General features: G+C 49.2%; 1 protein-coding gene across 1 annotated transcript in view; it reads right to left on the bottom strand.

Moving 5' to 3' along the window:
• Positions 1-16101, bottom strand: part of DSCAM (DS cell adhesion molecule) — a 621576-nt gene that overhangs the window by 118218 nt on the left and 487257 nt on the right. Inside the window, exons 12-14 of the mRNA XM_055313369.1 lie at positions 15358-15454; positions 14526-14654; positions 5281-5448 (exon numbers count right to left, since the gene is read on the bottom strand). Coding sequence (XP_055169344.1) covers positions 5281-5448; positions 14526-14654; positions 15358-15454 — 394 coding nt within the window. The remainder of the gene's footprint in view (positions 1-5280; positions 5449-14525; positions 14655-15357; positions 15455-16101) is intronic.

Here is a 16101-nt window from a genome sequence, read left to right on the forward strand (position 1 = left end):
ACCCATCCATGGTTCCCCACGTGAAAAGGCTTGTCAGCACTGAAGCCGTCTCCAGAGCAGGGACCAGGGGAGGGGCTGGCATCCAGCTACCTGCTGTAATGGACTTAGATCTCTGTACCTAATTTCTGCTCACAGGATCGTGCCCTTAATGCGGGGGCCTTTTGATACAAGCTCCAGTGAAAACCCATGTGGCAGACTTCTCTCACTCTGATAATTCTGTGGTCATCAAGAAGTATGTGGTTCATCCATGAAAATCCATCTTGAAAAAATGATTCTGTGGTCTGACGGCTACATTGGTCCTTGATTATTTTAATTGTGATAAATGAAAGATCCTGTGTGTGAGGAACGGGAGGCAATGTGGGGGCAGGACCTCACCCTGCATCCTCTGGGTGTGTCTGGGCTGTGGCCTTTGGTGCTGCCTTCTGGGCAGGGGGGAAGGCAAGCTATAAGTATAGCTTTCGCATCCTTGGTGAGATATAGTCAGGATTGAAAACAAAGATATGAAGATAGTGTTTACACGATGGCCTTGATTCTATCAGAAAACATGAAACCAATGATGTAGTCATGAATTGCGGAGAATTTGTTTTTCCCATCCCGTCTGGTATTTCTTTTTTCTTTCTTTTTTTTTTTTGAATTTTTATTTATTTACGATAGGCACACAGTGAGAGAGAGAGGCAGAGACACAGGCAGAGGGAGAAGCAGGCTCCACGCACCGGGAGCCCGACGTGGGATTCGATCCCAGGTCTCCAGGATCGCGCCCTGGGCCAAAGGCAGGCGCCAAACCGCTGCGCCACCCAGGGGTCCCCCGTCTGGTATTTCTTGAAGGCCGCCAGTCCCTGTCTCCAGGACAGACCTGACCATGTTTACACATATGGCACTTTCTTTTTTTTTTTTTTAAGATTTTATTTATTTATTCATGAGAGACACACAGAGAGAGGCAGAGACACAGGCAGAGGGAGAAGCAGGCTCCCTGGGGGGAGCATTATGTGGGACTCAATCCCAGGACCCTGGGATCACGACCTGAACTGAAGGCAGATGCTCAATGGCTGAGCCACCCAGGTGCCCCAACACGCCACCTTTTTTACTAGGCCTATCAATACTTCAGTAGTTTGCTAGTAATTAATTAATTTATTGGTCTGCATATTCTCTGGAGTGGATTCAGATCTCTCTCTTAAGAATAAAGTGATAGAAACAATGTCAAAGACAAATGCCAAAAGAATATAATCTATGTTCACACGCGAGAGTCATGCCCAATAGAATTAGGAAGTGTTTTTGTTTGGGCACTGAATTTTCCACTCTAAATTTTCTAATGCATTATAGGAAGAACTTTTTAAAACTATGTATCTGAAAAAAAAAGAGTCTGCTTTCACAGCTATCATGCTTCCCATAAAAAGCTCCTGAGCCATAATTATTCCATAGGTCCTCATATCATAGCAAACAGACAATTTCTGTAAAATTTAACCTAAGGCAGACTGAATTCTCAAGAGCTGAAAGTCTTCAAGATCAACCATTAAGTACTCATTTATTTAACTAATTTTGAAAATTGTGTTGACACTTGACATTTAAGAATATATTTACATGCTCTTGAACTAAAGCTATACTACACATAGAAAGCATAGTTTCTTCTTCCATTTTTAAACCAGAATATTTTGCTTTTTCTTTTTTTTTAAATTTTTTTATTTTTATTTATTTATTTATGATAGTTACACACAGAGAGAGAGAGAGAGAGGCAGAGACACAGGCAGAGGGAGAAGCAGGCCCCATGCACCGGGAGCCCGACGTGGGATTTGATCTTGGGTCTCCAGGATCGTGCCCTGGGCCAAAGGCAAACGCTAAACCATTGCGCCACCCAGGGATCCCTATTTTGCTTTTTCTTGCAAGAGGAGAAGGCTAGGAGGTAAGGATTGATAACGAATGTGATTTTCTGAAATAAATAATCTCTGCGTTTCTCCAGAAGCCAAAACTGTTCAATCTGCAAAACAGTAGTAGTTGAAGATGATATTTACAGTTCCTAATATTCTTCCTAATTCTGTTTGGCTCAAGACACAGTGATCCTAACTGCCAAATGTGCAGACCTCTGCTCTTGCTTTTTTCTTCTGGGCACCAGGGCTGGCTCTGCATCCCTACCTCCTAAGCTGGCTCCTCTCCTGCTCCCTGCTTCCCTGACAGTCACTGTCAATGGATGGTCTCTATGGATGGCCCTCTCTCTCACTTCCAATAGATGAACACAAGACTCCAGCCTCAGCACTTCCCTCTGTGCTCGCGAAATATCCTCTCCTCCAGGAAGCCATCTCCTGGCTTTATGCCACAGCATCACCCAGGACACCGGGGTCCATGGAGAAAGGAGGCCATGCCTCAAAGGCAATTGTCTTAGTGCTACTTAGTGCTGGGGTAGAGGCACTAATGTCATCCGTGGAGATAGGAAACTTGGGAGGGTCTTCCAGACACAAGAAGCAGTTGTCTTAGTGCTACTTAGTGCTGGGGTAGAGGCACTAATGTCATCCGTGAAGATAGGAAACTTGGGAGGGTCTTCCAGACACAGGAAGCACACATGCAGCACACATGCAGAGGACTGGGGCCAGGGAAGGGCTGTAGGAAGTCAAGTGTAGCTTCAAGTGGAGAGGGTGGGAGAAGATCCAGACCTAATCATTCCAGAGACACATTTCCAGTTGAGTGCTGAGAGATGTTCCCTGATGCTCGAGATCTGGACACTGTATTATACCCATAAAAGTGAATGGGTCTACACCTTCCAGAAGCTTCCATCTGAGAGAGATGGCCTGCTTGAGAGTTAGTGTCTTTTTTCCTTAGGCTAAGTGGCCAATAAGGATGGAAAAAGGTCACCTTGAGATGATAGCAGTTCTCAAAAGACATGCCTTTGGGTATCCCTGCTGGGAAGCGGCAGTGGCAATCCAAGGCCACTGTAGGCAATTCTAACGAGAGGATCTTTGGTCAGGACAGTCGCTCTTCATTCTACATGAGTCACGTTGTAAGAAAACCTGATTTTTTTCATTGCAGCCACAAAACCTATGCACCAGGGCAAAGACAAATTCTGTTTTGGAGCTTCACTTGTCTTGTTCCCTTCCTTGCATTTTCCCCTAGCTCCTCTGAATAGTAAATCAGAGAGGCGCTGTGGGGCCGCCAGCAGCCAACATGCAGGTAAAATCCAGGGGGCCAGCCCCAGCAGCCCAGAAGGTGGCTTCTGCATCAGACTGTCTGCAGAGATGCCAGGGAGCGGCACTGCAGGCCAGGGACCGGGAGTGGCTGTTCACCTGGCCTCCTGGCTGGGAGAGAGACGCTGCCATGGCAACTGCCAGCTGCAGCAGAGGCCACAGAAAGCCAAAGAAATAGCAACAGCAGCAGGACTCATTGTGACAGTCGGGAAAGCAGCCACCAAATGCACCACCAGAAAATACAGTGGTCCTGAGAAGGATGTGTGGATGGGGCACAGTTAGAGCAAGGGTTAAGAAGGAGGAGAAGTTTGAGTAGCGCGTCAAAGATTATATTTTGGGGGCAGCGTATCCTCCCTGAATATACAACGTAATGAAATTCCAGGAAGTTAGTGGGTTGTTTAAATATTTAAATAAGATTCTATTTCTGCAGGAGCATGTTGACACTCATTTCTCACTTGTTTCTGAGAAATACAAAGTACTTTTAGAGCTTGCATTTTTTCCCCTCAATTATCCAATATGTTTGTGGCAAGGAGGGGAAAGGCATCCTTATGTCCATTTTGCAGATGAGAAATCACGTCATTTCTAAGCAACAGAAATGGCTCATCCTCAGACATTTAAGCATATCCTATCACCTGTCCTTAAAAATAATTTTCAAGAGCCGTTGTGTTCCCGGGTGGAGAATTAAGTGCTCATCCCCAGTGCAGGAAGGATTGTCGGTTTCATCCCATTTCCTTCTGGTCAGTATTGACTATACACATATCAGAAGAGTTAAGTGTTTGTATTTGTTTTGCTCTAGCAATCTTACTGCTTGGAATTTAACCCAAGAGAACAATCCAAAGTGGCAAAAGATAGGCCACAAAGGATACTCATCACCGTGGCATTTATAGTAATAAAAAATGGAAAACCACAGACATGTCTAATAGATTGTGGATTTGTTAAATAGATTGTGGAAGGTATCATTATGAATCACAGACAAGTACTTAGGGGGTATATAAGAGTGATGTGTTTTTGGAATGCCGTTCATGAGGGTCGAAGAGAGGTGGGTGGAGGGAAGGAAGTCAACAACAACTCTAATTCCTTAGCTGAAAGCTGAAACAAACCTCCTGTGGACTCTCACTCATTTGGGGATGATCACCTTTAAGCCTGGTTGAAGAAGGGATCTGAGACTAAGTTCCCAATTTCACCTTTGCAGTAGATAAATGGCTGATTAGCTCTGATTTCTGGCAGGGAAAGAAAAGCTGGGTTTGGAGCAGGACACTCCTCCTCCCAAGAGATGAGCCAGGCTGCTGCCTTCCTTCTCTCCTGCCAGGAGGTGGATTGACAGCCAGCCTTCCCTGGCACTGCCTAGGCTCAGACCTCTACAAACCAGTCAATTCACCCCCAATAACCATGCGTGCATGTGTGTGTGCATGGGTGCATGTGCATGTGCATGCATGTGTGTGTGTGTGTGTGTGTGTGTGTTCCTGCGTGATGAATGATTCAGTAGGTGATATCACTGTGCCCACAGGTAGCTCCAGGTGGTGGGATTATGGAAACAGTTTTGCCTTTTGCCTTCTTCAAAATGCTTATCTCTATCTTCTAAATTTTCGACTGAATGTGAAACTCTTTGTAATAGGAAGGGGAACAATAAAGTTTACTATAGAAATATTGACATTTCTAGTCAATAAAATATCCTTGCCCATTGTCCCCCCAGCTCCTCACACAGAATATTCTTGACATTTCCTAGCATCGCTTGATGCTCAACTGGACTGCTTAGGGCTTGGGCAAGACCTACACTAGTGGTTTTCCTGTCCATGTGGATTCCATGCATCCAAACAAAGGAATTGAAAAAATGGCCCAGCTCCTTCAATATCACCAGATTGGTAGTTTCCTAGGTCTACCTTTTAATTCTTATATATGAGAACCCTAAATGAAGTCCTATTTGAATAACAGTGCCCTAAGTAGGAGGCGGAGTGCTGTCTGCATCCCTAACAGGGCATGGCACCGTGGAAGGTGCTCTTCAAACAGCCTCCACCAGGTGCAGGCAATGGCCTGATTCTACGTTAGCCATCTGAGCCCTGAGGGCCAGCTCCGGGAATCTGGGACGTGGGCCTCGCCCGCTCACACGCACCTGCCTCATCCGCGGTGATGGAGAGCTCGTTGCTGGGCTCGCTCTTGCCAATCCGGTTCTTGGCGTACATGCGGATGCTGTAGGTGGAGGAAGGGTGGATATCAATGATGGTGGCCGAGTTCAGCTGAGGGGAAACATCTTTGGTTCTCTGAGCGGAATCCCAGGAGTCTTTTGGGTTTTGTTTTTCAAAAAAGAAGAGATAGAGACGTGAGTTTTTTTTCTCTGCCTCTGAAAGTTCACAAGTAGGAATTAAACACACACACATACACACACACAGAGGAAGGAAGAGGAAATAAAAGAATAGTTATGACTCAAAGTGAATTCTCAGGGCGGTGCTCCCAGTGTGCCAGTGGGCTGGCTATCAGAGGGGGACATCACACACTCATTACCCATGCTGAGGGGGATGAGGGCTGCATACAGTTGAGGTCCAAGGGGACATCTGAGGCTATGCAATGGGTGCACTGATGGACGTGTCACCGAAGGACATCGTGTCAGTGAGGTGTGAAACAGCCACATCGAGGCACTCATTGTACGAGATAGTTAAAGGAATTTTGCTTTGGACACTCCCCCCACCCCCTACAACCACCTCTGATTCTAAAAGGTACTTGAAGACCAGCTGAACCTCTAGCTATGTCCGATCCTTCCTTCTCCAGGATCATATTGATAAACATACTTACATAAAACCATTTAGTCTCAAATGTTTTATTGTAGGAATTATCTTCAACCACAGCTACTTAACAAGAGCACATGCCTCATATGAAGAGATATCATTGAGTATGTGACAATGTATACCGGCCGAGTTTAGAGCGTCAATCGATGAGGAATAAGTGGTTCTTATTTCAGAAAGAGGGTGGGTGGTGGCTAATCAGGGGTGAGGGGCCAAGAGATGATGTCAGTTGTGGGAGCACAAGAAACTAAGGTGGTGGACAGAGATGATGTTTCTACACTCCCACCATCCCCCATGTCCTCATAGGTGGCATTCACCACGCCTGTAGGAATCTCACTGAGATTCTGTGTTCCTTGCTAGATTCTGAGCTCTATGACAGCAGACAGCATGCTTGCAAGTGCCTCGTGTGTAGCAGACAACACATAAGAAATGCATGTTTAACATATGAATACACAAATGGCAAATACACAGGCCTCTGAGGCCTGGGAAGGGTTCCCTTCCTTTTCCACATTAACCATGAACATGGAAGCTTAGAGGGCTGGTCTGCCTAAAAGTAACTGTAAATATAAAAGGTCTTCAGGACTTGTACAAAAATATCTCTTCAAAGCTGCCTTGGAATGCTGTGACTGATCAGGGAACAGGGCATAATAAAGACTGACAATGAATATTCCATCAAAAAGGAAAAGTATCCCTTGAATCAAGAAGATTAAAGGTTGAAGAACACTGACATAGAAAGAGATGATGCTGGGACGCCGGGTGCCTCAGCGGTTGAGCATCCGCCTTCAGCCCAGGGCGTGATCCTAGAGTTCAGGGATCGAGTCCTATATCGGGTTCCCCACAGGAAGCTTGCTTCTCCCTCTGCCTGTGTCTCTGCCTCTCTCTCTGTGTCTCTCATGAATAAATAAATAAAATCTTAAAAAAAAAAGAAAGAGAAGATGCTGCAAAATCACATGGTGGATGAGGAGAAGAATGGGGTCAAAAGCAGTGGGGATTTAGTACCAATTGACTGACACATAAATATGGACCCTGTCCCACAGGAGAAGGCCAAGCCTTCTGGAGAAGACGTCTAGGACAAGAGAGGAATCCTGCGGCACTGCAAGGTGCAGAGAAAGTGGTTAACCGGTCCCAGGTGGAAGCAGGTACTTGTAGTGGTTGATAGCTCTGCCCAGCGCCATGGGGAGGCTTCTGGAACTGCCAGGTCCATGAAGACGTAGCCATCTTCATTGAGAATGTGTCTGGGAGGCAGTAAAGGGGCCCAAGGAGACATATTAATATCCACTGACCAGCTCTTCCTCCTGCCAATCAACTCAGGACTAGCCCATGGGGGCCTGGCCAAGGCAGGGGTGTGGCCAAGGTGGGGGTGGGGGTGGGGGAGAGGGGTTGGGGGGAACAGTCAGGAAGCACAAGGTACTCCAAGAAGGAGCCGTGTTTTTAGCTTCTTTCCTACAGTTATCACACTTTGATAGAAAAAGATGATGTCAATGATCATGATTATTAGAATAAGGTTCAAAACAACACAGGATGGATTTTGAGCTAAAGGTCAAGAAGATGAGAAAGAATGTTTTATCCCGGAGGATTTGAAAGTAACTGAACGGAGAAGAAAGTCGAGTTAAATCCCCAGACACCCTCTGGCAAATGATAGAGCATCAAAGGAGGAATAAAAACAAGGAGGTGACTACCCAGGAGAGAAGAGTCGGGACAGGAATTGGAAATACTGCTTCTGATCTCAGATGCTGATGTGCGGGCAGACAGGTAGGACATGGATTATTAGCAAAATGTGCTGGAAAATATAACACCGGGCATTATGTGCGAACAATTACAGAGCGATCCTGACACTTGAGAGGATGCAAATGCAGATTGAAACGCAAGTACGCCGAGGAAGGGCATACCACAGACAAAATAAAGAAACTTAGGCCTATGTACCAAACAGAAATGCATGTTTGGGAATCCAAGGGCTGGAGCACACATGGAGAGTGCTGCAAAGGGGGAAGAAATGAAGTTGTTGGGGAATTTATCACAGGTCCCCTTGCCCCATGTTGGAGGGAGAGGGTGCTTTCCAGATGCAGAGAACGAATGAAGTGTCAAGGGGGGTTTGTAAGTCACACCTGGAAGATCCTTCACAAGGGGACTATTTACTGAGGTGTGGGCTGGGTTAGAGGAACTTGCAGGGGATGCTGAGGCTCTGGGCATCTAGCAAGAGTGGGGAGCTGCTCCCTCTGGGGTCAGCAGGGCTGAAGGGAAGGGACAGTGTTGCCAGAGTCCAGACAGGGCTGGGACCTCAGAAGAGGAGCCCCTGACAAGGCCGCACACACAGAACCCAGCCGCTGCCAGGATCCTTGTCTGATTCATTTTGCACGTCTGCTGCTGGGCGAGCCCAAGGGGAGGTCAAACGGGGAAAAAAAGTCTGCGTGTTGCAGGAGATGTCAGAAGCGGAGTTCAGCCTCCCAGAGAAGGGCAGACCATGGATGGGTTTGCGGGGTAGGTCAAGGCAGCAGCCGGAGAAAACCCCGCAGCAGAGGGAACTCACGCTTGTGGAGTGGCATCTGCTCACCCGGCGCCGTGCTAGGCATTTTGCAAGCACGACCCCTGCAGTCCCCAAATGTGTGGGCACATTAGAAACACCCCGGAGCTTTTTGATAACTGCATTTTCGGACCTACGGAATCAGAATCACTGTGTACTGGGGCCCAGAAACCGGCGCTTTTAAAAAGCCTCTCTCTGGGTCATTCTGATGCACAGCTAGAGTTTGGAGCGCTTTATCTGACTGAATTATCACAACATCCTGGCGAGGTAGGGATTTTTATTATCATCGCGAAGGTCAAGAAACTCAGGCATGTTACCTGGCCGGCGTGGAGTGGGGCTGGGGTCTCACCTCACCTGTGTTGTCCTGGAGTTCCAGGTCATTCTCCTGTAGCATGTGACCTCTACATAGTCTCCGCAGGACACCTAATGAGACTGGATTTCCCTTTTCCAGACATCTCACATGTTCAGATGCAGACTTTCAGACAAGTGCTTGACTCGGCTTACCGACCAGGAGTTTAGCCAAGTGCAAGGGAGGGGAACTCTGGCCAAGAATGATTGTAACGCCTATGAGCATGTAGGAACGGAAGTGGGGAGAGCTGTGCATGCTCAGGCTTGGACCCTGGTTTAGAAAGGAGATGTCAGAAGCATTCCCTGAAACAGTTGGCAGGGTTCTCCAACGTGCCCCAGAGCGACAAAGGTGGTGGAAGAGGATGGAAAAGTTCAGACTCTCATTCCTGCCTCTGAAATGACAAATAACCTCGTGGGAAAGGACTGAGGGAGCTGTTGGGGGCCAGGGTGCTTGTAGTGGGAGCCTTGCTTGGGAGTCTGACACCCCAAGTCAAGGGGAGGGCAGATCGCCAAGCACAAACATGAAATTTTGATCTGAATTTGATCTGAAGAAGCAGTTAGATGCCAAAGACCAGGAAGAGCGAGGGTGACCAGACGGGTGTCCTGGAGGCAAAATGACTCTAAAAGTTTAAAAACTAAGAGGCAGCTCAGAGAAGGACCAGTTTTTACGGCACTGGCTACTAGAAGGGAGACAGAAGGGCACAGGGAAAGCCCCTTCTGCTCTGTGTGCTCCATGGAGGAGATGGCGAAGGGAGGCTGGGGAAAGAAGGCTCTGGAAGACAGCACCCACCTGCATAAGAGAGGCTGTGCTTCCTGGCTGGATGGTTACGTTCCGGGACTAGAGGGTGTGCCGAGGCCCTGGAGCCCACTCGGCGATCTGTGGGGTCCTAAGGAGGAGACAGGTGCCCGGGAGGGGGACGTGGGCACGAGGCCGGCTGTCCTCCAGAGAGGGGAAGGAGGCGGATGAAGCAAAGTGCGTGATGGAGCCAGCGGCACAGACAGGGTGGGATGTGGAATAGGATGGCAAAGGGGGTTTTGTGTCCATCTGGAGGAGAAGCAGTGGCCGCCAGGAACAAAGCAACACGGCAGCCAGAGCAGCCCGTGGAGCCATGGGCCACACGAAGGGAAGTCGATGACACTGGCAGGGCCAGGTCGAGAGGGCCAGGGGGTGGGCGTAGGAGATACAAATAAAGGGACTTGGGGTGCCATATATTTCCTGGAAAACAGGGAGCCAGGAGAGTCCTCTGGCTTCAAATCCTGGAAGGAGGGTCATAGGACCAAAGGTCTTGGGGGTGGGGAAGGGGGCCACCGGATTCAGGAAGGTCTGTTTCAGGGCGAGAAACGTTGAGACCTTGTGACAGTCATGGTCGGCCCAGGGCAGAGTTGTGGTTTCCTGGGGCTAGTGAGTTTGCATCGCCGGGATAGTTCAAGCACGGACCGATGACCCCTTGCCGGGACCCCGTCGGTTAAGAACGCCAAGTACAGCAACACCTTACGCTCTGGGCAAACGAACAAAGAGTAGATGGGTGTGTCTTTGGGGCACGATTTTGTGGCTTAACAAGTTCACAGTTGTGCATTACAAGTGTCCTGTGTGTGCTGCTTACTGGGGGATGCAGGGTCATTGCATAGGGCTCCTCAGGCACGGTCCCTGCCCCGAGGGGTCACTAGAGCTTCCCAGTAGGGGAGACAGATATTGACCTTCTTCCCAGTAGAGGATCCGGGTTATTGAATAAGCAGTCACAAGCCCACCGAATGTTCCAGGGAGGGGCAGGATGCCAGACGCATAGAGGAAGGGGCACGCCCTAAAAAGGGTGGTCAGGGAAGGCTTCCTGGAGGAAGTGACATTTAAGCTGTGATTTCAAGGATCGGTCTTCTGTGTGCCCAGCCTATACGCTGCACTAGCTTATATTATAGTTGTCTTTTTACCCACCCAAAACTTATTGAGGAAGCAGCTCAATAACATGAACAGACCGACCCAATTTTTACGGCAGTGAATATGATGACTGCCTGCTAGCATAGCTCCTGCTGCCCAGGCCTCCCAAACCAAAAGCTGTGGAGGGGCTGGAGGGCCCTGCTGGAGACCTGAGGTCATGGACTCAGGCCCGCCTGTCCCATGGGTTCTTCCCCAGTGACTCTCCTGGAACTCATTCTAACTCCAACTGGGTTGGACTTGCGGGTCGTGCAGAGCCCGATCAATTTAGAGTTAGGCAATGCTCTGGAGATGATTCTTAGGTTATTTTTTTTTCTTTTTGATTCTTAGGTTTGGATCGCAGCTACATTCAATCCCACAAGTAGTTAGCAGGGTGCTCCTAATTCGGCAGGCACTGTGCTAGGTGCTGGGATCCAGGGCCACACGACAGCAGAGTTCCTGCCTTTGGGGAGCCCACAGGCAGTGCTGGGGGGTACTGAGGATTCTCCAGTGGGGGATGCAGATGGTTTTCGAAGCATTTTATTTATAAGCACTGTGTGCACACCAGAGTGATCCTCAGAGCTGTCATTTAGTAGATCTTTGCCCCAGACCCTGGGGGAAGCGCTTCAAAGCAACTCTCTTGTTAAAGAGTACCCACCAAGCGCACATTGTGTGCCCACAGTGTGCTGGGTGCTATGCTGGGTGCTATGCTGGGTGCTGGGGGTTGGGGAAAAGTAGACCTGATAACACAGGAACGTTCCACCCAGTGGAGACGACGCGTCAATCAGAAGTGACAAGCGCCGTGGCCCTATTTTCCCCCAAACGGTCACATTCTCTGGAGCCAGGGCTTAGAAACTTCAACGTACCTTCCCGGTGGACACAATTCAACCCACGACAACGTCACAAAGATGCCAGCTCTCCCTAAGTTCATTAACAAATTTGACGCAATCCCAATAATAAAAAAAAAAAACCAAGAGTGTTTTTATGGAGTTAGACCAGTCGCTCCTAAGGATCGCGTGTGGAAAGCTACAGAAATACGGAAAGGAAAAGTGGGAAGGGCAGACGAGCCCTACAGGAAGCTGGAACATGATGAGTGCAGGCTGGTGCTGAGGCGGTCACAGACAAAACGATGGAATAGACTGGAACGTCCAGAAATAGAGGAGCACCTGGGAAGCTGGTCGGTGATAGAGGTGGCATCTGACACCCCTGGGGAAAGGTGGACTTTTTTAATGAGTCACATGAGGGCAGCAGGATTTCCATCTGGGAAAAGATCGGACTGGATCCCTACCTCCCAGCACACACGAGAATCAAGTCCAAATGGATCAGAGATCTAAAGGCAAGAGCGAGATCGAAATACAAGTAGAAAGCAGGGGGATTCCTTTACAGCCTGGCGGCAGGAACAGCTTTCCTAACTTGACTCAAAATCCAGATGCGATAAAAGAAAATGTTGATAGTTTTGGAAAGAAAAAAAAAAAACCCAATCACAAGCACAGAAGTAGCTCTACGATCGCCCGTGACGGTCCAGCCGGGAAGAAAGGGAGGTGATGCTGTAGGAGCACGTGACGGGAGGCCTGGCCTCGGGTGTGGGCCAGGAATATGATGACAGGAGAGGTGACATCTAAGGACCAGGTGGCGGTAAGCACAGGAACCCGGTGGCCCAGGGAAAGGGGGGCTTCTCCAGTCTACGGGCAGATTGTGGCCTTTGAGGGACTCCTGTCACAGGGAGATGCTATGGTACCCCATTTCACAGAGGGGAATGCTGAGGGCGGGGGGCCAGGGAGGGCACACGGCTAGTTAGAGCAGGGCCAGCACAGGGTCGGGACGGGTTGTGCAACCAATGGATCATCACCAGCACCCGGAAACGATCGATGGCCCCTGAAGACAGGGAGGCACTGAACTGCTCCCCTGAGAGGCCCCCCGACCACCCACCCCCGTGGGCACAGAAGCCCACGGTCCTGCAGTCCGTGCTCAGCCAGGGACGGTCAGGGCCACCATCCTGAGGACTCTGGGGACTGTCCCCATGATGCGCGTCTGCATTTCTCTGGGGTTCTCCTGGTCACCATCGGTTCCCGGGCCATTCCCGGCCAGCACGTGCTTGCCTCGCCTAAGAAGCACTTCCTCCACTTCATGTTCTCCGAACTTGGAATTCTTTGGCTCCTTCCCCACCTACGTCTTTAGAACAAAGGCAGGTGTCCTCTCTTCCCTTTGGCCCTGGGGAAGCCCATCTGTCCTAGTTCCCAAAAGAGCCCTGTTTGGGCCCGCACTATCTTCAGCTTGTCACGGTGCACCCCGCCCCCAGGCTGCCCAGCTGTCCCATCCCCTGGTGGCCTTGCCACTGGCAGCCACTGCACTCCTGGTTCCAAGCCCCGGGCCCTGGGCACGCATCCTCGCCTCACTGCTGGGTCTGTCCTGACTCTGGGCGAACCAGCCTCTCTTACGTGCATTCCCAGTGCAGCTGCGTATTACAAGTCTCACATCTTTCTTTCTTTCTTTCTTTCTTTCTTTCTTTCTTTCTTTCTTTCTTTCTTTCTTTCCTTTCTTTCTTTCTTTCTTTTTTTTTAAGATTTTATTTATTTATTCATGAGAGACACAGAGAGAGAAGCATAGACACAGGCAGAGGGAGAAGCAGGCTCCATGCAGGGAGCCTGATGCAGGACTCGATCCCAGGACCCCAGGGTCACAATGCCCTGGGCTGAAAGCAGCTAAACCGCTGAGCCACCTGGGCTGCCCATCACATGCTATTTCTAAAGCCACCATTCTGGGTGTGAAGCATCTTCCTTTTAGAGTTCACGCGATGCTCCTGGGACTCCACCCTCCACAGTCCCGTCCAGCTCCTGCCCCTCTCTTGTCCTGCCCTTTGCACACTTGTCCCGACCCATGCCCTCACTCAGGGCCTGCCTCCAGCTGCCTAGAGCTTCGTTGTCACTACGGCCTCAGCTCAAATATCCTGAATAGGTTACCACTGTGTAACCTGAGTAAAAAAAGTATGGTGCCCAGGAGGTGAAAAATAAGGCTACACTCATGGTCCCTACACATTCTGGTGCTGCTCTGATTCCTCATCTCTTTTATGAGACACAGTCTGAGTCCCGACCAGAGGCCACAGGGGTGGCTTTCTACCCTCTGCCCGACGGATCCTAAAGTTCCAAGCAATGCTGGCGTTGCCACCTTAAGGGGACAAACAGACACACCTGCCGTGATCCTGACTCCTGGGTCTATTTATGGTGCCTCTGCTGACCTGGCCACCTGTGGGCCCCGGGGAAACAGGTGATGCTCTGAGCAGGAGCAATTGCCTCTGGCTCGGCCCTGTGGCACTTCCAGGACTTCGCTAAAGGGTCAGTGCCCGTTTCCACAAGGAGCAGCTCTCCCGTCTCTGCACAAACTCGCCCTACAGACTCTGAACACAGCTGAAGTCCAGGCTTTAGATGGAAGTCCCTGTCTAGAGCAGCCACCTGGCTGGGGAAATGGGACACGAAGGACAGGGTGGGGGGCAGAAAGCATAACACCGCTGGCCAGGTGCTGCCAGGAGCTGCCCACCTGCTGCTTGGTGGCAAGAAGACCAGGGTGGCGGGTGGACAGCAAGCCTGGGGGCTGGAGGAAAAGGAAGGAGGGCTGAGGCAGAGACAGACCCCACCCCACAAAGGACCCGTGCTCTGAGCAAGAAAGGAGAAGCTGGTAGAAAGAGCCCCCTCTGAGTCTCGGGGAGCCCAGGTTTACTCTTACAGGTAGTCATGAATAACAGAGGAAAACAATGAAAGGGCGTTTTGAAGTGAGAATAAAGCTGGGGGAAATAAAAGACTTACCTGATTTATTTTTGCATTCAATATCGTAGCCCGTGATGGGGCTGTTGCCGTCAAACCCCATGGTCCACCTGAGGGTGATTGTGCGTGCTTTCACGTCTTTGATCTCAATTTCGGGAGGGTCTGGGGGCTCTGCACAATCGACAGGAAAACCCGGGCTTAGTTCAAACACGGCTCAAACAGAAAACGCGGGTGGAAATGCTGAGTATGGCTCAGAAGAGCTTTGTCAGCCTTCAATGGTGGCGGACGCGTTTGCCGGGAAGCATTTTTTTAAAAAAATTTATTATTCTTTTTTTTCATTTTTTTTCCTAATGGCATTTCGGGGAGTAGAAATTGCACTTTCCCAAACTGCAGGTGTTTACAGCAGGGGCATATGACAGGATTTTGTTGTGGGGCTGGGCCAAAGAGGGATATGGATTAAATGTCACTCTTCTGGTTTGGAATCCATAACTCCAAAACTATTTTGGCTTCAGAGGTTAAATTTCTCTTCTCATTGGGATGGACCGGCATAAGGATTCCTACCATTCAGCTAAATAAGCAGGTGCACTCCTCCATGTGGTACATTCTCTGGGCCTGTAGGGTCTTCTGACCCTGTTCCCTTCAGGACTCTGTTGCCTGTGTGGTGGGGCTGCCCAGTGACACAATCGTGCACACTGCAAAATGCAGTTTTTTTTTTCGTAAAATACAGTTTTAACACCAACTTTGAACATATTCAAAGTTTTCTGGGCATCGGGAGGTGTTACATAGCAAGCTGAGCGCACACAGAGGTCCGAGCCTGGGCATACACTTACTGTCCTAAAAGCCGTGTTTTCCCCCAGTTTGGTCTCCTTCCTACCTTGCACTGTGAGCTGAATTATTCCACGGTCCTCCCCATAAGAATTGATAGCATGACAGGAGAAGAAGCCAGAATCTTCTCTAACAGTTGGCAAAATCTATGTGCAAAGCAGAAAGAAATCCATCTTATCCAGTAGCATGGAGCAAGAATAACTAAAAGGGCTTTTGTCTGTAAACACATCTCTCCACTCCCACCGTTCCTACACCCCCAGCGCGTGTGCACACACACACCCCTGAGAGCAAATTATTTCAGTGCGATTGTAAGGGTGTGGATGGACAGGTTCGATGTACGTTATCACTGTCAGCTGCCAGGTCATTAAGTTGGATGTGTAATTTATGTAGGATGCCATGGTCAGGTTGATGTATATTCCGCATACACATTTTTTTTTTCTCATGGTGTGCCCTTAGAGCATCCAAAGCAACCCTGCCCAAAGAAGATCTATAAATCCTGCTGTAAACGCTTGGTCCTGCAGGACCCTCATTAGAGCTCTCTCTAGAAGGACCCCAGGATTGGACCTGCATGTGAATCAATATCGGTGTTTCAAACACAGGGACTGTTTTTCCATGTGTGCTGCAGCATCATTTCTCCCCACTAAAAACACCGCTCAGTTAACTACCAATAGTACTAAAAAAATATGGGGCTAAAATAATTTTTTTTCTAGCTTTTGTGATCCTATATGAAGGACAAAAGCTTTTATGTTGGTTGGATTTTTCAAAAAAAAAAAAAAAGCCAGACATTTTTCCT

This window comes from Nyctereutes procyonoides, unplaced genomic scaffold (assembly GCF_905146905.1).
Source record: "Nyctereutes procyonoides isolate TBG_1078 unplaced genomic scaffold, NYPRO_anot_genome, whole genome shotgun sequence".
In the NCBI taxonomy this organism is placed as follows: domain Eukaryota; kingdom Metazoa; phylum Chordata; class Mammalia; order Carnivora; family Canidae; genus Nyctereutes; species Nyctereutes procyonoides.